Source organism: Callorhinus ursinus, unplaced genomic scaffold (assembly GCF_003265705.2).
Source record: "Callorhinus ursinus isolate GAN/ISIS: 27379988/994484 unplaced genomic scaffold, GSC_fseal_2.0 scaffold80, whole genome shotgun sequence".
Lineage (NCBI taxonomy): Eukaryota > Metazoa > Chordata > Mammalia > Carnivora > Otariidae > Callorhinus > Callorhinus ursinus.
The window spans coordinates 3,699,954-3,726,458 of NW_027397142.1; the positions used below are offsets into that span (position 1 = coordinate 3,699,954).

Sequence of the window (26,505 nt, forward strand, 5' to 3'; positions counted from 1 at the left end):
CGTGACCCTGTGTGTGCATACACGTGACTGTGTGTGTGCATTTGGGAGTGTCCCTTGTCCTCTTTGCACACGGACTAGAGCAGAGTGCACACACGGTCTGCTGTGCCCTTTCTCACCTGGTGACAAGGGGGCTCAGCCACTTTTGTCCCTGACCGGTCCCTGGACGGAGGCACACTCATTGTGGAGGCATCAAACGGGAAACCCATTCCCACGGGACAATGAGTAAAGGCACCGCACGCCCGAGTGCAGGTTCAAAAGAGGAGATGATGCCCTTTGTGAGTGGTGGCAAATCCCCAGAATATTTGTTAAAAATCCATTTTTTGATGTCTTACCTTATTCCAACCCCAGACGCCCGTTTTGCATGGGATAAGGGGAGTGTTTTTGCCCCCATTTCCTGGGTGAGGAGCTGGGCGTTGAGGGGCCCGCTGGGGGGGGGTGGCTGTCACAGCGAGACCATCACTCTCGTCCGCCCCCCCCGCCGCCCCCGGCTGCTGGACACGAGGGCAGTGGAGCTTGGAGACCTTGCAGCCAGCGTCCCCCATGCCAGGGGAGGGGACAGGCGTGGAGAGGACAGAGCCAGGGTCGGAGCCCGGCCAGGGGATGTCGCCGGCCAGTCCTCGCGGGCAGGCGGTTTCCTAACTGCCTTCAGCCCTAGCCGCGTGCCACGCCCCCACCAAGTGACCAGGAAGGGGCACTCTGGGGCTGAATTGTGTCCCCCAAGTTCCTATGTTGAAGCCCCAAGTCTCGGGACCTCAGAATGTGGCCTCATGTGGACACGGGGCCTTTACAGATGTCATGAAGGTAAATTGAGGTCGCTAGGGTGGGCCTTGGTCCAATAGGACAGTTGTCCTTATACGAAGGGCAGGTCAGGACACAGACGGGGGACGACCATGTGCCGCGGTAAGAAGGCGGCGCCCCACACCGGGGAGGGAGGCCTCAGGGGGAGCCAGCCCTGTGCACGCCTGGATCGCGGACTCCCCACCTCTAGAACCATGAGACACTAGGTTTCTGGGGTTCAAGCCCCGCCGCCGCTCTTGGGCACTTTTTGGTGGCAGCCCAAGCTGCAAATACAGCCACAGACGCTGAGGTCCCCAGCCTGAAGCCTTGCTAGCCACGGCCCAAGCCCATCAAACCGAATATTTACGGACATGGTCGAGCTGCCGGACAAGCTGCACACCATGAGGAGACACTGGCCCGGCCGAGCCAGGAATGCTGAACAGCACGAGGTGCACACGGGTCCGGCTGGTGCTCGTGCAGGGACCCCATCTTCTGCGTTTGTCCCGCCGCTGTGCTGGGTGGGGAGACCCTCCAGACACCTCCATTCTGGTCTGTTGTGGCACAGCCAGCTGCCGGCCTGCCCTTCCGTCTACAGTCCTCAAAATAACACCACTGTGCTGCATCAGATCGGCCAAGTAACGGATAGGAAATCCTTCTTGAGCCTGACAAATCAATGGAAAGTGCCATTATTACTTTCACTTTGCTGGATGCTGTTTTAGTTTGTCGATGTCCTTCAAGTGACGCTAGTTTAAGGAGCATAGACTGATTTCTGTGCTCGCCTTACTGATGGGCTGGAGGGAGAGGAGCTGCCGTCCTTCACATGTCCGAGAAGTGGGACACACTGGCGGCTCTCCTTGCGGCCCCTTTCCCCTTCCTGTCTGCTCAGAACCGAGAGCTGCCAGGATGGGCATCTAGGCCTTTGGCACTCCAAGTGTGTCCCGGACCAGCAGCATTGCAGTCCAGAGCCCTGGCCTCCCCCAGACGTTATCAAGGCGCTCAGGCGGCCTGTGTGCACAGGGAAGCTTGGGCCGTGCGGCTCAGAGTCCTGAGGATGAAGTGTGTGGTGGAGACAAGCGTGTAGCTGCCCAAGCTGCTGGGCTCCGTCTAGAAGAAGCCCGCCAAGAGAGACCAGACAGGGGCCATATAGTGAGAGATCTGGCTGAAAGGCTTGTCTTTAGAAACACGGTGTGTGATGGCCTGAAAAAGATGCCTCCATCCTCAGACCCAAATGGCAAGCAGACGGCACCTTTGGGAGAACCAGATGTTCCCATTTTCTAGACAAGGGCTGAGTGCAGCGAGACACCGTACTGCTAATAGAGAACACGCTTCCAGACCGAGATCTTTTATCGACACTCAGAGAAAACTGAGAGAAGCGAAGGACAATAAAGGGTGCCTGGCAGCTCCTCGGCACCTGGCTTACGAGGAAGATCTTTTATTGTATCCCACGGCTGAACATGCTCGAAGCCATTGCTTAGCTCCTTCTCTGTGGCATTATTTCTCGTGTGCATTGCTGACCTTCCGTCCGTTCTCTGGACCCACAGCAGGCGGGTGAGCGGGTGCCAAGTGCGACTTTGCTGTTCGGGGCTGGAAGCTCCATGGAAATGCATGCCCTCTGCACCAGAGCCCCACAGTGCGACGGGCAGGGGGAGAAGGTGGCATTTTCTCTGCTGCACCAAATCCAGGCGGCTGGGAAGCAGCTCTGCCACTTCACACGGGGATGCTGCCTCTCCGCCTGCCTCAGCAGACTCTCTGTCCCAGAAACACCCAGTTCTGAGCAGCCAGTCATGGGGGGGGGGTGGTGACCGTGTGCTATAGCTTAGCCTCCAAGGTGGGGGGGTGTGTCATTAGGAACTCTCGAAGTGTTTGAGGAGACCACCAGGCCTCGGGGGCCAGAGGACATGGTCTGTGTCTTTGCTGTCCCAACGATGCGGGGACCATCTCCTCTGGCCTGGGAAGACCGGGTGCAAACGTGAGAACTGACAGAGACCAAACCCAACCCATGTCTGTAGCAAAGAGACTATGAATAAATCAACTTTGTTCCTGTTAAAGAACGTGTTTTTGTTTGGCTTGGTTTGGTTTTCCTCATTTAGGGACGCCGAGTCTTCATAAATCAATATGCTCACAAGCTAAGTGTGCAAAAAATGCTGCTTCTACTGGAGCAACGGGACTGGCACGTGGCCACCCAACGGCGTCCCCTTCCAGCTTCCAGCCCCGTGGAACTGTGCACACCATGGCGCCGACCACAGACCTGCCCTCGGGTGTCATGGTCTGGTGTTCGCCTTCGCGGGTGGCAGAGCGCTCCGTGAGAATTCAGAACCCATCTCGCAGCTCCCTGACTTTGGGACATCTAGGGTATCACCCACGCTTAAAAAATAACCCCGCTCTGTACATTGTTGTATATGCAGCGTTTTTTCTGTTGGATTATTTTCTCGGGCTGTGGTCCTAAGCATGGGGTAATGAAGTCATTCTTGATACACACTTCCACGTGTTTTTTTTTTGTTTGTTTGTTTGTTTGTTTTTGTGACTTGACTCTCTCTGGTCAGCCCATTAAGCCTATGCAGGCTAATAACAGAAAGACATCTCTAAAAATAAACCATGAGGCAAATCACTGAATTTCTCCAGTGGTTTCCGTAAGGAGAACCAACACCACAGGCTGCCCGGGTCCCGAGGCTCCTCAGATACCCTAGATCTTTCTCCTCTTCATTCCAGCTTGAGAGCAGATGGTGGAAGGACCCATCGCTCAAATCCATCATGGCGGCACGAGGTGCCTCCACCACCTGGAGGCCGGTCTCAGTGCCGTTCTGTACTCCTTCTCGGCGCTCGATGTCACTGTGGCCTCTGCTGAGGTGTTCGGAAGTAGATAGATAGGAGATTCTTTTGCTCCGTTGGAACTGAATTGTTTTTTCACTATTTAAAAATTATTAATCCCAAGAGATAATATTAAATCTGTTCCTTCCTGACTCTCTGTGCTTTTAGATAAATACTATCTTTCTGCTAGTTAGTACCCAGACTTTTGAAGGTTACATTTCTAAATCCAGGGTAAGAAAGACTCCCTGTATAGCTCCTAAAGAGAAGAAATCCTGGTCCACCACGCTTGCAGGTCCTGGGACCCTTGGCCGAGGGTGTGACCAGCCTTCCAGGGAGGTTGGCAGCTGGGCCCAAGATGGCGGAGGCCGAGCACATTCTCCGAGCTCGGTCCACTGAGTGCCGTGCTGGGGACAGATGTCCAGGACAAGTGGTCTGTTCTCACGGGCCAGGCAAGGAGAAGGCGAGTCGAGGCGGCACCTATGAGTCCGGCATGTGAGTCCAGCGTGGCTCACAACCCACATGGTGATGTTCGATCGCGTGGCCGCTGCCTGTTGACCATCTGCTGTGTGCTAACTTGTGCTAGACCCGAGGGGACGGCAGTGAACAAAGTTCGGGTGGTCCTTGACCTCCCAGCCTGGGGGCACTGGTGGTCTGGGCCCCCCACCGGAAGTCACGCAGGGACCATATTGGCCTTGGGGGGAGCCCCACCTTGGTGCCGGGGCTCCCCAGGCCACCACCTGTGTGTGTGCAGCCTGTGAGCCAAGTCTGGTTTTTACATTTTTTTTAAGATTGTATTTATTTATTTGACAGAGAGAGAGACACACAGCGAGAGAGGGAACACAAGCAGGGGGAGTGGGGGAGGGAGAAGCAGGCTTCCCGCCGAGCAGGGGGCCCGACGCGGGGCTCGATCCCAGGACCCCGGGACCATGACCTGAGCCGAAGGCAGACGCTTGATGACTGAGCCACCCAGGCAACCCTGGTTTTTACATTTTAGAGCGGCTGAAAAAATCAAAAGAATCATATTTTGTGGCATGTGAGAATGATATGAAATTCAAATACTGGTGTCCACAATAATGGGATGCAGCCACACCCGTCCACACACATCCTGTCCACCCACAGCTGCCGCCCAGCTTCAGTGGCAGAGAGGCCCACAGATCCTAAACCATCCACCGTCTGGCTCTTTCCAGAAGCCGCTTGCCCAGCCCTGCTCCTGCCCCTCCATCTCCGTTGGCAGCCCCGAAAGGGAGGGCTCTTGCTCAAGGTCACAAGCCAGTCTCTATGCCGAAGCCAGAAAACGACCGGGTCTACCTGATGCTCAAGTCCTTCTCTGAGTGTCGGGGGCAAGAGGGAGCGACCCCTCCCAGCTGGGGATCTCTGCAGTCCTCCCGAGAGCCAGCCACACGTGTCTCTGCTACTGTGCACACCCCTGCGCACACCGAGGAGGTGCCCCCAAAGTCACCGTTTCTGGGAGAATTAGTGTCCCAGAGCTCAGTCTCCCGTCCTGGTGATCTTTGTCAAAGGCACTCAAAGCCTCCCTTTCCCTCCGCAGCTTCCACGGAAAGGATGTGCGAACACGTCAGGCTCAGCCGCGGCACAGGAGAGCCGGCCCCCGCGCGGCGCGCACCGTCGGGCCCCGCCCCCTCTGTCCTGGGGGGGAACCGTGGCAGGTCCTCTCAATGCATCCCCATTAGCCCTCCATTCTTTACCGGATTGGAGGATTCCAACAACCCGTATTCAGAGGAATAAGGAGCAATTAACAGGACTAGGGATTTATTAAGGATAAGTCATGCAGACAGTTTTGACAGCTTGGTTTGAGTGTGACAGAATTACAAAATGCATTATGTATTTAGACTTTTGTACAGCGTTTAATACCAGGCTTGGGAAATTATTCTTGCCAAATGGGCTGAACCAGCCTGGATGAGAACAGTCTCATGTACCGGAAATGAATTCAAACATCAGAGACAAAGGGTAAATGGCATCCAGCCGCACACCCAGATGGGGGTCGGGAGGGGCGGGGGAAGGGAGCGGTGTTTCCTGAGGGGCCATGGAGGTCAATGTTAGGGTTCGTTTCCCTTAACACCTCTCTTCTGATCTGCAGGGAGAGGGCGCAGTGCCCGCCACAGGGCTACGGGGGGAGGGAGTGCCAGCCCCAGCCGGGTGGCCCCCGGCCAGCAGCCTAGCAGCCCGCCAACAAGAAGAGGGGCTGCAGAGGGGACGTCGCCCCACCCTTCCAGCACCCCCATCGCCTGAGACAGCCCGGCAGATGTCAGGGTAGAGGAGAAACCCACTCAGCCTCATGGAATCAGAGAGACAGCAGGAAGGCCTCGGCTCATCAACTCTGAAGCCTGTTGTGGGTCACACTGTGTCCCGCCAAAAAAGACATGCTTCCATCCAAACCCTTGGTACCTGTGAATGCAGCCTTATTTGTCGACAGTGTCTTTGCAGGTATGATTAGCTCCGACGAGGTCGTATTCATTTAGGATTGGTTCTAACCCAACATGACTGGTGGCCTTATAAGACCTGGACAAGACACGGACACTCAGAGAGGGGACCGCCGTGTCCCACAGAGGCAGAGATGAGAGGCGAGGTACAGCCACTAGCAGAAGCTAGGCGAGACAGGAATCCGTGTTTCCTGAGTGCTCAAGAAAGAACCAAGCCTGCCGACACCTTGGTTTGGACTTCGGGCCTCCTGACTGGTGAGAAAATCTGGTTTCTGTTTCAGCCACCCCGTCTGTGGTATTCCTTCACGGCAGACCCGGGAGACATGCAAGTCCGGTGTCAGGCACAAAGAACTGATGGGGGGGTGCCCAATGGGCCTGCCCCTCTGAGCTAGAGGTGGAGCCGTGAATGCACCCCCAGGACAGGCGTGGCCAGAGGAAGGTTTTCCATCCTCTCCAGGGCCCAGGGGAAGACTTAGGTCCTCGGGGAGCGGCACATCCTAGCACACTTTTTGTTTGTGCTGATGAAAAGAAGCCTGCATGGCCAGCATCTGGTTAATTAACCCTATTCTGTGCCAAGCTGCTACAATCCTTCACTCTCTCCCATCACTTTATGCCCTCTGATAATTATTGTTTTTAATCTGTTCAGGGGTGTTGAATCATCTGTTTTATTTCTTCTCCCTGAGGATGGTATAGCATTTAATCCATCTACGTGCCCAAATGCTAAAGCTGCTCTCTTCCCCCCTTGGCCAGAATATTCTGGTTCATCGGAACATGGTGCCTCTGCCCCCGTGATATAGAGCGTGGCCAACTCTCAAGTCCATCCCGGGCAGAGTGCATGCACGAGCGCAGGGAAGGAGGCTGCGCCAGGGACGCAGGGACCTGTCACAGGCTCACCTCCTGGACCAGAGGCTCGCAGTGGGAAGCTGCCCTACGGGGAAGCAGGACTGACCAGAGCACAAAGCCGCAGCTCCCGAGTCTTGTCTAGAAATGCCAACCTCATCTAGAGACGGTTTCCCTACCATGCCCGGCTTGATCAGCACACACCTCGACCACAGACACGTATCCTCACATTAACTGCTCAGGATGCTAACAGGTGACGGATCCTCTTTTCTCCTTGACATTCTGTCACTTTCCTAGAGTCTTCACAAAACAGTGCAAATCGTCCCCAAACACGTCACAGAACCAATAGAGAAGTGGCACCTCTACGGGCAGACATTTATTCTTTTATCCTTTCATTTCACAGACATTGAGGACACACGGGAAGCAGCTCCTCTGCTGTGAGGTGCAGGGAGTGGGGGTGCAAGGGGAAGACGCGGTTCGGGACAGACGTAGGACAGTGTACCAACAACTGGAAAGTAACACCTGCTCTAAAGAAGCCACAGAAATACTTCTGGTGTTAGGAATATGTGAGGGAAAGTTTGTGTTTCAGTCTCTGACAAATTCATCTTCATAAAGAGCTGACAAGGTGTCATCCGAACCCTGGGAGGAGGGGCACGGCTCGCTTCCTAACTGAGACTTCCAGGAGAAGTCCAGGGAGAGGGTGCTGGGCCACACCGCACGCCACGTCCGAAGCCACCCTCCAAACAGATGCAACATTTACACCTAAGAGCACAAACTCCTGGGAGAAAATTCAGAAAACTGTTAGTATGACGGAGTGGGGAGGCCTCCTTCAACAAGGTGAGAAACCCCTAGTTGTCGAGAGTCAAGGCTGTCCGTGCGCCAAAAGGGGCAAGGCCACCCACACAGCACGAGCCGGGACACGGGGGCGCAGCGGGGAGGGTGGATGAGAGGTCCTGTCCCTGTCCGCTGAGCTGTGAAATAATCATGACGTAAGACCCAAGCCAACAGAAAACGGGTAAAGAACACACACACACACACACACACACACACACACACACACACACCTGGAAACACAGGAAATCTAACCCCACGGTGCGCTGCTGAAAAAATGCGTCACTTCATTTGGAACCAATGAAAGCAAAATTGAGACGAGTGAAATACCACCTTTCATCGATTAGGTTACCCAAAATAAAGAATGATGTAATCCAGAGCAGGAGAAAATGCAAGAAAGCTCTCATCCTCCTCGGGCGGCGGGGGATCAAGTGCCGCAAGCTTCAGGGGAGAATGGTCGGGCAACGCGGTTCAATCGAAGGCGCACGTATGGTGGGACCCCTGCCGTTCGGGGCGCCCGCGCTGTGGGAAGCACGCTCACCGTACAGGGGCCTGGCTGCCACACTGCTGGGTCCCGCAGCACATGGGACACGCCGCTTGGTGGGACGGTCGGCTGGGGGCAGACAGTGACCGAAACAGGTGGGGTCTCTGTCCATTGGGCTGGAGGGGTTCTGAAGCATCTTCATTAGGGGGGTGTCCTAGTCTGCTCAGGCTGCACTGCCCAGGGGCTTGGGCAACAAGAATGGACTTCTCCTGGCTCTGGAGGCTGGGAGCCCAGGATGGCGGTGCCGGCGGGTTCTGTTCCCGGTGAGGACTGTCCTGCTGGCTTGCTCTCTGTCCTCACACGGCAGAGACTGAGCTTTGGTGCCTCCTTCTCTTCCCATGAGGACCCCGGTCCCATCGGATCGGGGCCCCAGCCTTGTGGCCTGGCTCACCTGGCTAAGAACCTGACTCACCTCCCTAAGAGCCCCATGTCCGATGTGTTCACGTGGGGGGGCCAGCGCTTAGACATCCGGATGGGGTGGGCTGCAATTCAGTCTGGAGAATGGGGAAAGCATGGAAACCGCACGTTTGAGTTTATTTTATATAACATTTCCACATTCTCCAGAGGGATATATAGAGCATGATTTTAAGTATTACTTTAAACTGACAAAAAGACAAAATCAGAAAAAATACTGAATGTGTGGATGTTTGTGGGAGTTCGGGTGAGCGTGGGGAAGGCTGGTGGGGGCTCTCTGACCACTGACCATCCGAGTGGGTGGGAAGGTGGGTTACACAAGCGTCTGCACACCTCCAGCTAAGATTACTGTGTGTTACTTGGGTAATGTAAAATTTTTAATGAAAAAAAAATTTAGAAAGCCCAAAGTGGAGGCATCAGACAAAAGTGTCCCTGTTCCGACTTCCTCCCACCCGAGAGCCGCTCACGGTCCAGCAGGAGCCCCCAGCCCACAGGCAGCCCACTGCTGGGGGGACCCCAGGAGCCCACAGAGACCCGGCCTCTGGGCGGCATCGCCTGACCCCCTCCATCAGAACTGGCTGCCTTCAGGACAGCCTGAGAGCTACCTGGCTAAACAGATGATCTTGTTAGTGAAATCTAGTGGCCTCTACCATATTACAGATGACCCTAATTCTACATTTTCATACGGAGGGGAGAGTAGAGCTCTCCAGACGGGCCCAGAATCCAACAGTTCAACATGGTTGGAGAGACTCTCTCCCTCTGATGTTTCCAGAAAGTTCACAGAGAAAGACATGAGAAGGGCCCAAAGAGCCTAATTATTTTTTCACTTGACTTAAACAATGGGCAGGAGAATAAGACCTTCTTAATCTAAAATTTAAAGTCTCTCAATCAGAGCTCTGTCCACCCCACTTCCCTTCACGGATTTCCACTCCTCTTCCCGGCGTGGGACGGCTGAGGGGCTGCCAGGTCTCAGGCAGCTGGGCCACGCTGGCCCTGCTCACAGCTCACCTCCCCTTCTCCGTCCCACGTGAAGCTCTGCGGGAGGGATGGGCTACTGTCCCCAACGTGTCGGCCACGTGGAGACCAGAGATAAGGATGTTCAGGTCGGGCACTGAATGAGGCCCTCTGTGCTGCACCAGGCAGCCCCTCGTCTAGAGCCAAACTCCAAAGACAGGGAGCTTGTCTGTACTTCCTTCCACAGGACGTCCCGAGGCTCCCATTTTCCTCCAAACACGTGGCATCTTGGTCTTTTAAAAGGTGCCTCTGTTGTTAGAGACCTGGTTGTGGACCCGGACCGTCCACCTGTCCGGAAAGCACTGCGCCCCAGCGGTGAGCCTTCCACCGGGCGGGCCACCCTACTCGGCTCACCCTCCCTGCAGGTCAGGATCCGGGCACCTCCTCGCCAGACGGAGGTGTGCCCGAAGGCACACAGCCCACACTCAGAAATGGGATAATTCCTTCTTGGTATTTCTGTTTCCTGAGAGCTGCTCAGCTGAGAGTTGGGGAGCTCTGGCTGCCTTCAGCCTCACACCGTCCGACCACAGGAAACCCCGGGCAGGGCGTCAGGCCGAGTGGTGACCGCTAAAGGGATAGAGTTCCGGGGAAATGCCTCGGAAACGGGGAAGGGGGATTGCACCTCGTCTGTTGCCTAGACGTCTAAGCCTTGAGCCCCTGACACCATCAACCTAGGATGTCCAGAAGCATTAGAAGGGACCTCAGTGAAAAGGGGTCCCCTCCTTGCTGTAAATTATCCTAACCCCCATGCACATTTTGCGTTAAAGTGTGACAACCAAGTCAGCTTGGATTCCAGATGACAGCTCGAGCACATAAAACAGAATCTGTGCAAATACCGGCTCAAAATAATAAATAGGAGTTTACTTTGATCGATGGCTAGTAGGATACTCCATAGGTAAAAGTGGTATTGATATTTGCTTGTTTGTTTGTTTATAGCAGGCTCCGCACCCAGCATGGAGCCCAGCATGGGGCTGGAACTCATAACCCTGACTGAGATCAAGACCTGAGCTGAAATCAAGAGTAGGGCACTTAACCGACTGAGCCACCCAGGTGCCCCGATAGTGACATTTAGAGAGGAAAAAAACTGGTTCGCAAAGTTCAGCCTGATTTTTCAAGCCAATATGTTAACAGTGAAAGTTTCTGTCTTTTCTTCTTGCCCAAGAGACATATCTGTAGACAGTCCTGAGGCTGTTTCTTTCCCACGGTCATTGTCTTTTTATACGATTCTTTGACAGTAATTCTTTGCCATTTTGGAACCAGGAAACCTTTATATGCCATTGCTTTATTTTATGTTGCCTACCATCTCCTCCTAGAAATATTGCCAGAAATTTTTCTTAAACCTGAAGGAGAAGAACTTGCATTGAAAATTCCCACTATACCCTTACAAAATTATCCCATATCCCAAGAATGAAAGGCTTGCCATGTGGATGGAGTACCTTTCAGCCTGGCCACAGGCCAGGGCCGTGGCTTCTCCTGCCCACGGGCATCTCCAGCCCCTGGGGAACATTGTTAACAAAGTCCATCTCGCAAATCAGAAAGACGCCCCAAAGATTCTCAAAGCAATTTAATGTTCGAGTTCCCTTTTTGTTTTGTTTTGTTTTGTTTTGTTTTTCAGTTTGTGGCCAAGAGAGAGGCTGGAGGAGACCGCAGATCACCCAGGTCACAGCGGGCTAGAGAGGCCCGGCCCGAGAATGAAGAGAAGACCCCGTGTACCCACCCGGTGTCAGGGAGTCCTGCGGATTCCCACGGCTCACTCCCCACGGTCCTTGCCCGGTTCAAAACCCCGGACAGGCGCAAGGGGGCATCGAGCCTGAATCCCACCCGCCCGCAATACCAGGCGTAGGAAGGTCTGAGCCTGCACGGGAGAAGCAGTCCCGCTGGGCCGCAGGCCATCTTGTCACTGTGGAAGTCCGTGCGCGTACCGGTCTTGGCGGCTGACCTTCGCGCACCAGCTGAACGGGGCAAACGGTCCGCTGCTCTGCCCCTGGTTGCTGCAGCACCCACCAAGAGGATTAAAATAATCTCTTCCCCTTTTAATTTTGCATCCCCCGCCACCCCCCTTCCCTGGGGACGCAGGAATGTTTGATCCGCGGTCTGGGGCCCGCGAAGGCCGCGGCCAGGATGGGAAGCCCTGTGGTCCCCCTGCTGGCCCCTCCAGGAAGAGCACTAGCACCCCCACACTGGGGCAAGCAGTTGGGTGGGAGAAAGGTGCCTTCGCCCCACCCGGGGCCACAAACAGTCCTGCTGCCTGAGGGCCCCCCTTGGGTCCCAGCCAGGCCTGCCCACCTTCCTGGGTCATGAGACCAAGTCTCGCACTCTCTGCTCTGTGATAGGTAACCCCGAGCTAGTGCGTTTGCTCCCGTCCTCGGGCCTGCATTTTCGCCCCGGCCTCCCTGGAGACCTCACAGGCTGGGAAGGAGGAGGTTTGTGGGCAGGGGCGGTTTCAGTCTGGGGGGTGGCCAATGGCGCTGACCCAGAGGCAGCCCCGGGACAGGTCCTGGGCAATCCAGAGGTGGGGGCGCGGAGGGGCTGCGTGAGACGGGAAAGTGGGTGAAGGAGGGCTCAGCGGTCCCGCAGGACACAGAAGGCCTGCAGCTGCGTGTGGAGCGGAGGGTTCCCAGACACGGAGTGAGCAAGGGCTGGGCAGCCCTGCAGGTGACACAAACAGGGCGAAGGATCGGGAAACTTCAGCCCTCGCTCAGCGCTCGGCGTCTGGCAGGCAAGGGAAGGTAGAGCCTGTCACCTTTCCGGGAGGGATGCGGTTGAAAAAGGCCTGTGGTGGAGGAGGTGGGTACTTTCTGGGTCAGGAATATTCTCCGGAAGGGGGCGAGGGTAGCTGGAGGCTACCTGGCTAATGAGGGAGCCATCTGGGCTATAAGTAGGAGCGGAAGAGGTGGTGGGATGTGTGTGGAGGGGGGACAGAGAGCACGAGGAAAGCTCCTCCCACCCCCGAAAAGCAGACAGAACCAGGCACGGCCCCCGTTCCCGAATGCAGATTCCGCCCCCACAGGGTCCCGGCTGTCGTGTGCAAACCCCATGCTGACGCTCTGGGACGGACCCATGTTGGCGCCACCAGGCGTCATCCAGGTGCATCTGCGTGTTTTCTGCCGGTTGTCGGCGCCCTGCCTGCCCTTCCTGCTTCTGCCGCCAGGGAGGTCGGTGCTGCGGGGCCCGGACCCAGGGTCAGCCCCCCTTGGCCAGTGTGGGGCCTCCTGGCAGGGGAGAGCCGAGCACCGGAGGGAGGGTTCCAAAGACCGGGAGAGGCCCGAGCCTAGGTCCACGGTCACGGTGACCACAAAGGTACCCTGGGTCCAAGAAGGAACTTTGGGCTTCACAGAACCCTTGGGACTAAGATGAGCAGGTGCCGCTGGAGGACACAGAGGCCGCGGACACACAGCGCACACACCTGGATCGTGGTGCTGAGGGCCCCCCGCCCCCGGCCCCACAGACAGGCCGCCACTCTGCTCCGGAAGCCGGCGGGCTGGGCGGATGGGGGAGCTGGCACGTGGCCCCCAGCCTGCAGCCTCCACCGGGCACGGGGGCCGGACGCCTCGGCCCTCTTGGCAGCGGGGGTTCTTTCTGCGGCCGAGGTCTTGCCAATTGGATGCATTCCCATGTGACTGGGAAGACGGCGGAGGGGAGGCCACCTATCCGCGGCTTGCGCGGTCCTGCTCCGGCCAGCATGCCTGCGCCCCCCAATCCCGTGCTTCCGGAGCGGTTCCCAGCACCCCAGCATGGGTACCGTAGTAGTAGGATGGGCTGGGGGGGGGGAGGGCTTCCATTTTCTTCCTTCTGTGGCAGCGGGCCCAGCAGGCAGGTCCCCCGGCTGCAAGGTCAGCGGCCACAGTCACTTGCTGGGCCCTGAGTCACAGCTCACAACAGTTCCCCCGAATCCAGGTGGGCCGCTTGGCCATGGCATCTGGACTCTCCCTTCTCCGGGGGGCAGCTCCCTGGTGGTCTGGGTGTGCTGTGTGGAAGCATCTAAAAGGCTCGATCAAATTCCTTTCTGTTTCAAAGAGCCGGAGGGATCCTTAATTCTCCATAGAGCCCTGACTACTAGCGTTTGCTAGAAGAATTGGCCCCAGGCAAGAAACCCTCGGGTGTCAGAGTCCGGGCGGGGCTGGTCTCCCCTGGCGGTGTTGTGAGGCGCTGCGGTAACAGGCAAGCCCTGTGGGGCGAGCCAGTGTTTCCACCTGCCCTGGGAGGCTGACGACCTTCGGGCCGCTCCGTCCTCGAGCTCTATGTTAACGCGTCTGCGAAAACGTCGCGCACACACACGGAGCCCCGGGATGCGCGCCGTGTCACCAGGCACAACTGCAAAATGGTCACCATACCGTCCCCTTCTCCTGGACACACAGCTCAGCCGTTTCCACGGCATGTGGGCAGAAGTAAGGTATCCCACTTTTCATTAGGTCTGCCCAGAAAACCTTCTCAAGGAATCCTCCCTCCCCCACCGTCCTGCTCATGACCAGGTCTCTAAGGACGGTGACGAGGAGTCCGGGTGGAGCAGACTCCCTGCAGACCCACACGGGACCCCTGCAGACCCACACGGGACCCCGGCGTGAGCAAGGACTCAGCTCCCACCATGCCACAGTAAAGGATTATGCTGCACTTTAAGTGAAAGCTTGAGTAGTAGTATTTCTCTTTTTAAAGAATCTAGAGAAGGAAAATAGAAGATGATACACAATAAAAGTCACCAAACACATTTTCCTCACAAGTGCACAGAACCCCAAGTGTTATGGTCTTGAGGACTAGGTTTCACTCTGCTTGCTCTTCCCTGGGAGGAAAGCAAGATGAAGAGCGTGAGCAGACCAGTCAGTGTTGTTTCGGACTGAACACACTAACACCTGTTCATTTCCTAGCTGAAGGTTGGGAGAGACCAGACCTGAGTCCCAGGGGAGGTTCTTGGCCGGCAAGGGCTACAGGAAGAAGACAGCGCCGGACCAGAGACAGAGCTGAAGAGCCACCCAGTCCGACACCACCTTCCCGAGACTCTCACAACGTCCAGAGGACAAGTGCGTGCCGACTGCATCACTCACACACCAGTATGAGCCCAGGAACAGGCACTGAGCAAATCCGGAGGAAGCCACAGTATAGCTCTATGTCAAGTATTTTGTAAAAAAGAAAACCCCGAGTCCATGCGTGGCTTTCCAACCAAGAACAGTGCTACATTTAAGCATTGGGGAATTCTTGAAATGACATGGAATTCTTTTGATTTCTCAAAAAAAAAAAAAACCACCCTAGAATGCACACTTTGTATTTTTAAATTATAGTGATAATGTGTTCATTATGGAAAAAAATTTAAAAGACAAGCAAAAAGAGAAGACAGTCACAGTAATACCCAAAGATAACCGTGACCACCGCCGTGATGTGTATTCTGGAAGCTTTCTGCCCACAACGTACGTGTACACATAGGGGCATCTGTATGCACTGGTAAATAACCTCTTTTTTTGCACTTAAAAACTGGAAAACAACTTTCTGGCTTGTTTTTTGTTTTGTTTTGTTTTTTCTATTGGTGAACTACAGTTTCCTGGAGACATAATTTTATTCACAACTATTATCAAAGTAACATTTATTACAATGTTGTCTGTGGGCTGACAATGTCCACAGACCAACCTAGGGGTGATCCCCCAAATTCCTGCTTGCACGGTAGAGTTCCCAGCCCTACAATCCATCCGCACACCATCTCCTCCTCTTGCTGACCAGAAAATGCAAGGAAGAACGCCTGACTGGTCCCCACTACCAACTCTAGGCTCCCCCACCACACTGGGGTTCCCACCAGCTGCTCGTCCCCCCGACTCCCCGGGGTTCCCACCAGCTGCTCGTCCCCCCGACTCCCCGAGCGCTCCACACTTAGCACCAGATGCTGAACGGTGAAGAGCTGCCCTCCAGCCTCCCATGAACGGACGCTGCTCCTGCCACCCCCTTCCTGTGCTCAAGCAGGCACCCCCAGGAGACCTGAGTCGGGGTCTCCATCGGTGGAGACCATCAGTGGGCTGGTTCCCCTGCCCAGAGAGGGGTTTAGCAGTGGGTCTTTAAGGCTCTCCTGACCCTGACCTAGGAGAGAAGTGCTTTGGGGATGGGGTGGGGCTGGGGCTTCAGGACAAATTTCCCATGTGTTTTTTTTTTAATATTTTATTTATTTATTTGAGAGAGAGAGCATGAGCGGGTGGGGGGGAGGGTCAGAGGGAGAGGGAGAACCAGGCTCCCTTCTGAGCAGGGAGCCAGCACGGTGGGTACTCCATCCCAGGACCCCGAGATCATGACCTGAGCTAAAGTCAGATGCTTAACCAACTGAGCCACCCAGGCACCACCACCCCGCCTTTTTTTCTTTTTTTGGGGGGGGCAGCAAAGCAAGGTTATTGAGCGATACAGCAAAGTGATAGTACGAAGCTCCCAAGGGGGGAGGGGATCCAAGAGGGTTGCCCCAAATCTCCCACGTGTTAAAAGAGGAACATGATACAAAGCTTTCCCTTTCATACTCTGGGTGTTGTGATGGAGCTTTCATTTCATAGGTGTGGTTGATTGAATCATCGGCTATTGGTGATTGAACTTTGTCTCCAGCCCCCTCCCCTCCCCAGGGGCCCGGGTGGGGTTGAGAGTTCAACCCCAAGGGTCACCTCCTTAGCATCAGCTCTCATCCCTTTCACTCAGGACACTACCCAGGTTTCTGGAGCTCGGTGCCAGAAGCAGGTCTTATGGTTATCACTCATGGTGTTCACAGCGGTCAGGGTGTCGCTCCTTCCGGGTGAGAACTCGTCTTGTCTACACCACACTTAGCACGGGCTGAACTTGCACCTGGATCCTGAGGCAGGGGAGGCCACGGCGCCAGGGCACAGCCGCTGAGACTGCAGGAGCCAGGAGCCAGGCCCCTGGGGCCACCGCTGCGCTGGGAAGACATCAGCCCCACCCCTGCTGCCCTGCATCCTCGGCCTAGGAACTGTCTAGACCACCAAACTCCCAGCGATGTGTGCCATGGTGTCTGGTCTAGGACAAGTCCTGGCGGTTTCTGCAGAGGGAGTCAGGAATTACTGCAGCACTGTTTGGGTATTAACCATCTTCCCAAATGAAGTATCTTTAGGCTACTGTCCCATGCTGAGAACAGCCATCTGCTATGGTGGCTTTCAGTTTTTTGGACATGACCCACTTTTTGCATCGCAGCTCGTTACATGGTGTCATGAGATAGCAGTTTCCTTTGCTATAAGATGCACTCTGATACTTTATGTATATTTCCACATGCCGGTTTCCCCCCACCACACCGGTTTTATGGCCAACTAGTAGGTGGCAGACTACAGTCTGAAAATTACCAAGGGACTAAATTCCCCTCTGCTTCCTAGCTGGCCTATTACAAAGGCCCACGCCTCTCCTCACAATAGCAAACAGGGCCCCACATACAGTTGTGCAAGTTGTGCACTGCACAACTCCAAGATGCCGTAGGAATCCGGTGTTATACAGGATGTAACAGGATGTGGTAGCTCTATTGATAGCAAATGATGTGGAATCTGACTGAATTGACTTATCAGCAAATTAAATTAATACCAATTTGCCAAAATTTAGGGAGTCACTAAAGCTTTCTGAGCCTCAACTGTATTTCTAAAATGAAGCTAATTAGAGGTGCCTGGCTGGCCCCATCAGTAGAACATGCAACTCTCGATCTCAGGGTTGTGAGTTCGAGCCCCACGTTGGGCATAGAAATTACTCGGGGAAAGAAAAGAAAAGAAAATGAAGCCAATTAAAGTGGCCTTATTTATCTTCCAGAGGTATTAAAGGAATCTACCAAAAAAGACATTACATTCTAGTCTACACCATCATCGTTCTTGATTGGTGGGATTTGCTGTTTGAACTTTCAAAGTTTAGAGAACTTGGCATATTCTCCGTCAGTCGAGGCAAAGCAGGCCTTCATGCTCTGCATTTGCATCTCCTGCTCGTACACGAGACAGATGTGTCTGGGGCCCTGCCAGGCAGGAGCATATAGGACCGGAGGTCCTGTGTCCAGTGGATGGACTGTAAGTCCGCAAACCGCTGCTTCCCGACTCTGGATCTCCACCACGAGAGCACAGATTCACTTCCACCCCACCCCTGCAGGTCTGGCTCTTGTAGTTTTTAGGAGAGCAGGATACACACTTGCTGAACAAGCAAACAAAACCTAACTGCCTCCAGGTTGCGTTGTGCTATGTCGCTCACTGTGTGGCCACACCTGCCGTCCATCCAGTGGTTGAAAACAAGGAAGACATGACCTAGGAGCTGATGCCACTGCCTCTTGCCACGCAGAGTCGGCCTTGTCACGGAGCAGGGGAGATGTTGGGCGGGACAGGCCGCTCGCTCGCAGCACCGGGCACCGGGGGAGGGCTCTGTATGCCCTCTGTCCCCGCTCCCCTGCAGGGACGCCGCCCGGCACGCGCGTCTCCTTAAACAACGTCAGGAAAAACGTGGTTGTGTGTGAACTCGGTGTCTCCCTTTAGAATGAGGAGCAAGGAGAACATTCCCAGCACAGCCTCGTAAGTCTCTGGGGGTGGTGGCCCGCGTGCTGCGCATCCATCCCCGGGACTTGTACGGACCCTAACACTGGACACTGGAGGCCTCCGAGCTACCTGGAGGATGATGTCAATCAAAGCAAAGGAGACAGTTCTCAGACCCCTGCCCCACGTGCCATCCCCTTGCAGCCTGCTCAGGTGGGGGGCCTCGGACCCCTGCAGCCCACTGAATCTGTGCAGCAACTGCGTGTTGTCCTGGCCTCATCAGAACTCGGAGAAACGGGGGCGTCCTCCTCCATGGTCTCATCGCACCCCCGTGCTGGGTAGAGAGCTGGTGGAGGCTCCCGCCTCCGTCCGGAAGCAGCCACACTTTCACGCTCAGATCTGTGAGCATAAGTCAGAGGAACCGTGGAGGCCCACGGAGCGGTGGCGTGTCTGAGGGGGGCCTTCAGTGACCGCGTGCTCGGGGGCCCCCAGGCTTGGGAGCGGAAGGGGCAGAGCTATGGGAAGTGGGGGCCTAGTAGAGGTGTGCTCTCCAGGAGGAGCTTGGGCCTAATTCCACTGGGGACTTTCCAGAAGCTGTGCCCAGCACATTTGAGAAGTACTCTGAAGATCCCAAGGAGGATTGAAAGCCCCATTCCTGGGGCCGCTCCCTGGGGGGTTACTCCCTTCTTGCTCAGCCGGGAAAAACGGTCAGGCAGAGAGAAGGTCTTGCAGGAAGTCAGCTGCAGCCCCAGGGAACTGGGGGTCTCTGCACCTGCCGTGGCACCCCCACTCCCCTAACCCTGTCCCCGACCCCTTGCAGTGTCCCCACCTCCCAGCATCCTGCTGGTGGCCACGTGGGTGGCCAGGTCTGGGAGTCTGTGGCTCTAGCCAGTGACCCCAGGGGCAAGAAAGCCCTTGCTCGTGTGTGTACGGAGCTGAGGGAGGAAAGACCGAAGCAAGGGCTCAACACAAGGCCAGCTCAGAGCCACCAAGGGACAGGGAGACGGCATGGCCCACCAGAACACAGTGGGGCCAGCAAGGGGGCGGCGGCCCGGCAGGCACGCAGGGGCAGGGCAGCTGTGGCCACAGCTCAGGGCCGCTTTCTCCCTGGCCACCCTCTGGGGGCAGAGTATGCCCCCTCGAATCTTCTCACCAAGCGAGACCTGGCCCAGAGCAGCTGGGGCACACATGCCTCCCATCCATGCTGCCCTCCCCAGACCAGCCCCAGCACCAGGCCAGACACAGAGTGAAAGCCCTGCATGGACATAGGCCAACTTGTGCATTTATCATCCACGCTGTGCTCGGAAGGCCAGCTCACGTCGATTCATCCCCTGTGCCCTCAGAACCTGGACTCTCTCAGGGGGTGCTCCCACTCGTGCTCTGAGGAAGGGGAGGCTTTCCAAGGACCCACTCAGCTCTGAGGACACAGCATGCCCATTTCCTTTTATCCTTGGAGAAACACAGAATGAGAAGGGGAGAGAAAAAGCAGAACAATGCAGGAAGGTGTGTGGTGTCGCCCCTCTGGCCAGCCACGTCCCTGAGACCCAGGAGGGGACCCTGGCATCCGAAGCCTCTCCCAGCCTGGGTGGCTGGTGCAAACCCTCCCTCCTTCAGCATCCTGCTAGGCGCTTCTTTTGTTCTTTGCCGAATGCCAAGCTGAGCACACACATCCTGCAAGCTCACAGCAGAAGGACAGAGAAATGCCTCTGGATCCACACCAGGCAAGAACCACCTGGCTCCCATCCAAGATGGGCATTTGAAGGGCCTGACTTCATGCCGCGAGGCTCCCCTGCATTTCAAGTTTGGCCAAGCAGCCTGCTGGCCGAAGAAAACAACGCCACAGGGTTTTGAATCACGGCAGGGGACAGCTTTCTGAGTTGGAGGATGCAAGACGTTCCAGTAGCTTCCTGGGGAAGATCGCAGGGCTCTTTAAACAATGGGGGCCGTTGGGGTCCTTCTGCTGTGAGTTGGCCAGAGGCAGGAGAACCGACCTCCACCCCAACCCCAAAACCACATGGTTCCCAAACAGGGGGGCTGTAAAGACCCGCCTTCTCAGGGCACCGCAGACCCGCCCACATGCCTGCCAGGGAGAGCCCTGCTCCAGGGCCGCGGCAGCTCCAAGTGGAGCATGACCCAGGGTAGCACCCACTTCCAGTAGCCGGGACTGTGAGGTCACCCTGGTCAAACCGATGAACGCAGCGGAAGGATGGCTTCCAAATAGCCTCGCAGACCGAGTGTTTGCGGCAAAATTGAACAAGTTATTTCAACTTGAACAAGTTATTTCAACCCGATTGACTCAAAGTGGAATGTTCTCAGCAACAGGAGGAAGGGGAGAGCAGGCCTATATTCTCCAGGTAAACATAAGTCTCTGTTGGGAGGGACCTGATCCAGGACGCGGGAGGGCCGGGTGTGCCCCCGCGAGCCCCATGTGGCCCTCCATCCACCGCTGGCCCTGAGCTCTGCGTACCTGCTGAGTTACCTCTGCCTGCCTCTCCCTTTTGCCCTGTTACTCTTTAAAGACAGACGTCTTCCTTTCTCGTGGCCTAGGTGTGCTAACAATGCATCAGATAGCCCGCATTTTAACCTATTCTGATATTAACACCCCCATTCGTTTCCGAAGCCGTGTTGGCCTGTGCACAAGCATCCTCCCGGCCCTGCCTGACCATGGGAGTCTGCTGCGGCGGGCGCCAGGGCCCCGGGCTGCTCCTCTGCAGTCTGCTGTGACCCCGTGGGGCCGGGGGGTACCTGGGGATAGGCAGGGACTGCAGCCTGCAGAGTTACCATGATCCTTTTGGTGCCACGATCTGAACTTTCGGGGTCCGTCGCTGGCTATGACTTCAAGACACAACAAACCCAAGAAAGACCTGAGCACCCGCCCTCGCGTGCAGCAGATGGCTGACTTGGAGGAGAGCGTCCCGCCCTCCTGACTGAGGCGAACATCACACCGAGGCCCTCCATAAAGGCTGTCGCGTTCACGCAGTGCAACACCTCATGGAGTCCTTGGCTGGACCTTGGCCTCCCCTCCTGCCTTCCTCTGTGATGGGCATGCAATCCCAGAAGACGGGGAAAAAGCAGACAGCCCTCTTCGATTATTTTCTCTAAAATAGAGTGCAGTGCATTGGACTCAAGAGCAAGAAACCCCAAACTGGTTTCTGTTTAGCTCGGGGTGAATTAGGTGATGCTGTGGAATAACTTCTCCGATTGTGTTTTGCTTAGGATGGCATTGCAGTCAGCTTCTGTGTTTGGAGCGTTAGGACCTTAGTGCCAAGCTGGGGAGGAGACGAGCCGGCACTCACAGCGGCCCCACCCAACCCTCCCAGCTTCTCAGACCCACCGTCAGAGCTGCCAGAGGGTCTCAGCGAGGAAGCACATCCTTCTTTCCCTTCAGACAAGTGCCGGCATCTGTCCCGGAGATGGGTCTTGCCTTCCCACCCCACTAGCAATCTCTGTAGACCTTGGAGGGAGGGGTGGGAGCCTGGGGAGGGTGTTCAGCGTTCTAGTGGCTCCAGGCAGCCCCTGAAGCCGCTCTGGGACCCCTACTGGCCTCGCCAAGAACCATGGAAGTGCTATTTTTATCCTGATGAACAACAGTGCCGCGATGTCTTCCGACATGACAAGACACAAAATTTAGGTGCTGGGAGAGAGACTTCAATTTCAAGCTTAAAGATTACTTTGGGTCCCCCAGGACTCAGAAGCAATTTAGAGCTGATACCCTGAACAAGAGGAAGGTTACAAGATTAAGACCAACTGCTGTTTGGATAAATGGTTGGTAATTGCCCACATCCGCAATTATACATTGGCTCATGATTTCTTTTCCGCTACCTTTCTCCTCTCCTGCGTCCCATCAGGATTTATTCGGAAGGAGCCCACCTTGGTCTTCTTCTGCCGAACCTTGGTGACGTCATACTCCACCTCATCCATCAGGGCCCTGCATGCTAAACAAGGCACAAAGCATCTGTTACCTCTGGAAGGGGCAGAGGAAGGCCCCCTCCGAGCCCTTCTCTAGCTGGACCCTCAGCAAGTACACACTTCCCAGAAACGGAGAATGGTTCTCGTCCTTCGACTGCTTCTCCACAAGCAGAAATGCGCAGAGTTTTCAAAGACAGTCGACTGAGACTAGTTTTCTTTGTATACTCTTTTGTACAGTGTCTTTTTTTTAAACCACATACATTTGACTTTTTCATTTAAAATACGCTTTTTTAAAGAATAGAGAGACTCTTGCTCCTGGCCCTTCTTTCTAGGTACCTCCTGCCCAGCTGAGAATTGTCACCATTAACAAGTAAATGAAATGATGCCTCCAACATCAGCCTCATTTGCTCAACAGGAAACTGATTCTGGACTTGCTGTCTTTGCCCCAACTGTGGATGAGGGGTGTTGGAGGAACCTGGCTTTCTGAACGACCAAGCAAGGCCCCCACCATTCAGGACTGCTCTGGTGTAGAAGGAGACATGAGCACGCTCTTACTCAAACATTTCAGTCCCTTTGTTAGAACAGCATAACCTTTAAATGCCCAGAATGTGAATTCTGGCACCGGAGACCCCACCACTTCAGCGCTCTCTCCTGATCAGACATCGGAACGGGATGGCTGAGGGCTCAGCCCGCACCGATGAGAACAAAGCCAACAAAGCCAACAAAGCCAACCAGAATCCTCCCGGCCGCTCACACCCTCGGCTGCTCCCTGCCTTCCAGGCGCGGACTAAGCTGTGCTCCCATGTGGCGTGCCTTCCACACGCACACAGCCCCGTGAGAGCGACCCCAGGACCACCGCCATCTCTCGGCCGGGACTGGGAGATCAAGCGCCTTTCCCCAGGATTCACTCCTGAGTTGCTGGGGCGCATGGGCCAGCCCTGGCGCCGTCCTGCCTCCGTTCCTCCTGGCCAGGCGACTCTCAGCCCTTGGGAGCAGCCCTAGACCACTTTGATTACCTATTATGGAACGATAAGTCCTGTCTGTGTCTGCAGGACCACACACGTCTCAGGGTGGGGATTTCAAATTGTTCTGCAAGTTTGTTTCGGACAGAGTTTTATGTGGTTTGAACCTGTTTTGATAACTTGTGTTGATCGCAGAAAGAAACTGCTGACACTGGGGAGGCCGTGTCAGGATGATGTCATCAAAACCGCTGAGCTGCTGAATGCTCATCAGTAGGAACGTACGGAGCTGCTGTTATCACGTGACCTCACATATTTGCTTAAATACCAAGAACTCCTGAGGACTTCTGAAGAGTGTTCTGTCTGGGCAAGTCTACTCCTTACTCATGTCAGTAGCTCTCCGAAGATCTCGAGACACCTGTTCCTGTTGTGGCCAGGCTTCTGCTGGGGGGCACCGTTGCAGGTGTGCAGTGGTCCCTGGAGAGAGACGCTCGGGAACAGCCTGCCTTCCCTGCCGACACTGGTGCGGTGGCCCAGCAGCGAGGGACCTGCGCAGGCAAACGGCACCCAGCGTTTGGTTGGAAGGATTGACTCTACAGAGAAACAAGTGATAGCGAAACCCACCTTGGCTACACCTGGGCTTTGTTTCTTTCATCCCACCTCTGCCTGGAACAGTAGTGCAATTCATCTATCATTGGTTCAGAGGGTGTTATTTCTTTGCTGGCTTATTAAGAGACATTATCGGGGAGGGTATGTGCTACGGTGAGCGCTGTGAATTGTGTAAGACTGATGAATCACAGACCTGTACCCCTGAAACAAATAACACATTATGTGTCAAAAAAAAAAAAAAGAAGAAGAAGAAGAAGATAGTAGGAAGGGAAAAATGAAGGGGGGATATCGGAGGGGGAGACGAACCATGAGAGACGATGGACTCTGAGAAACAAACGGAGGGGGGCGCCTGGGTGGCTCAGATGGTTGAGCGTCTGCCTTCGGCTCAGGTCATGATCTCGGGGTCCTGGGATCGAGTCCCGCATCGGGCTCCCTGCTCCTTGGGAGCCTGCTTCTCCCTCTGCCTCTCTCTCTCTCTCTCTCTCTTTCTCTCTCTGTCTCTCATGAATAAATAAATAAAATCTTAAAAAAAAATAAAAAAAACACAAACAAACTGAGGGTTCTAGAGGGGAGGGGGTGGGGGGATGGGTTAGCCTGGTGATGGGTATTAAGGAGGGCATGTACTGCGTGGAGCACCGGGTGTCATACGCAAACAATGAATCATGGAACACTACATCAAACACTAATGATGTAATGTATGGTGATTAACATAACATAATTAAAATAAATTAATTAAAAAAAGAGACATTATCCTGTATGCTATTGGCTTGTGAGGTATTAGTATTATAATTCCCGCAGTGAACCTGTGTTAAATAAATTATTAGCAGAGACAAGCTGGGTCTCTGGGCATAATCTGCCCCGAACAAAACAGCCTGTCTCTCCAAGGCCATCACCAGCAGGAGACGGAAGGCTCAGGCTTGTCAGCCTCTTGCCAGCAGCATCAGTCACTGCCTGGGCTGTCCCCTCGGCACTTTCTCCTCCCGCCGCGGGTCTCCCTCCCTCCCTCCCCGGTGAGGAACCGCATAGCCACAAGATTGGCCACAGAGAACACACACTTCCTGTCCCTGTCCCTGTCCCTGACAGCTAGGCCTGGCTCTGGACCCCGTTCCAGGATCTTCCTGAAGAGAGAGGGGGCACTTGCCCTCGGCCCTGGTGTTGCCCCTCCCAGCCCACGGCGGGGGCGGGGGGGCGATGAGGTCGGCCAGAGCCCTCGGGACCAGGGGGTGCAGAGATACAGCCAGGGAATTGCTGCAGGGCTCGGCCTCCCGCTGACGGGGACAGTGATGCCCCGTCCTCCAGGACACACTGCCCGACCACTGCTGTCCCCAGCTTACCATACACCCGGACAAACCCGACTTACGGTTAGTTCCCTCATCCTGGGCTGAGGATTACAGCGTCTGTAAAACGTCAGGCATGCACAAGGTGGGCCCCTTCCCCCACCCTCTGGAAGAGTCCAGACTCTTGGAAATCCCCAACCGGACCTGGTGAGCCGCCTAGGATCCCAGAGTCCCAAGGTCTCTCTGCTCTGTGTTGCAGAACCACGTTTCTGACTCCAGCCTGATCTGGGATAGTCTTGGCTCTTGAGAGCCCACAAAGCTGGAGCTGTCTGGTCCCCGGGGCTCTCCAGTCATATGTTAACACCTGTTCCCTTCCACTCAGGATTCGGGGGCACCAAGACAGGCCCTATAAAGGAGGGCTTGGGAAGAGGGACCCCCAGAGGGCCTGAGCTGATGGCAGGGCCACTGGTCATCCCCAAGCCTTGGTAGTCAGGGAGGCCCATGACTCCCGCCTTTCTGTCCTGTGTCCCGCACTGCCTGGAGCCCCAGATTCCCGGGGTGGGGAGGGTCCACACTCACCAGTCAAGCAGAGCATCTCAGGGTCAAAAGGGATCCCCACCTGCACGTAAGGCTCTAGCTTCTAGGACAGGCTGGGAGAGAGGGAGTCCTCCAGGTCTGCCATCCCTGACCTCCCCATGGAGGGGCGGCTCGATGAGAAAAGATCATTTTAAATTTCTGCCCCAGGTCACAGAACAAGTTAACAGAGTCACATCAGCGACCTGGGCCTCCAGATTTCCAGTCCGGTGTTAATTTAAATGTTAATCTGAAATCTTCACTTAAGTCACTGGAGTTTCAAGTTTATTAGAGCAGGCGGCGGGGGTGGAGCCTCATGGGGGGGTTGGCGGGTCACGTTGCCTGCCAGAGGGCGAGCCCTCCTCCCAGCCGGGCCTGCCAACCCCTTCTGTCGGTCTGCCTCCTCCCTTCTCCCGCCCTTGCTCTCGCTCACTTTCTTGGAGTGAGATTTGGAAATGGCAAGGAGGTGGTGGAGGATGTCCTGGCAGATTCAGGGGACCCCTGGGGGCCTCAGGTGCTGGAACCCTCGGGAACGGACTCACATCTTCCCAGCCCTGCAGTTCGTGAGTGACATCACACCGGTGGCCTGAGAGCCACCACGGAGTGCAAGCATTTACACACGGGACCAGCGACTGCAGTGAATCAGGGCTGCCCTCCCATGGGCCCCTGCTCTGCACCTGCCCTAGATGCTCCCGACTCCACCAGCATTTGAGCACCTGCCGTCTTCAAGAGCACGAGCAAAGTACAAGGAAGGAGCAGAATGTACGTCCCAGCCCGGGCCCTCAGAGGAACTCACATTTGACTGGGGTCCGTGAGGGGCACTGATGTCAAAAGGAGCCAGGACAGCTCAGAGGCACCTGCAGAGACCTCGCCAGGCAAGGAGCAGGTGCGGGAGCCCAAGCCAAGCAGAGCCACCGGCAATGACCAGCCCCCCAGCCGCACACGCAGCTGAACCCGACTCACCCGGAAAATGCCAAGACACAGACCCCAGGGCATAGCCCTGAGGCTTCCTGGTCCCTGGTCTGGGTGTGGCCCAGGCTCTGTCTGCAT

The 26,505-nt window shown here is 55.6% G+C and overlaps 1 protein-coding gene across 1 annotated transcript in view; it reads right to left on the bottom strand.

Annotated features, from left to right (window-relative positions):
• Nucleotides 1-22,049, bottom strand: part of CNPY1 (canopy FGF signaling regulator 1) — a 37,265-nt gene extending 15,216 nt beyond the window's left edge. The window contains exon 1 of the mRNA XM_073887500.1: nucleotides 21,951-22,049. Within this exon, the coding sequence (XP_073743601.1) occupies nucleotides 21,951-22,049 (99 nt within the window). The remainder of the gene's footprint in view (nucleotides 1-21,950) is intronic.
• Nucleotides 22,050-26,505: the final 4,456 nt, after the last annotated feature.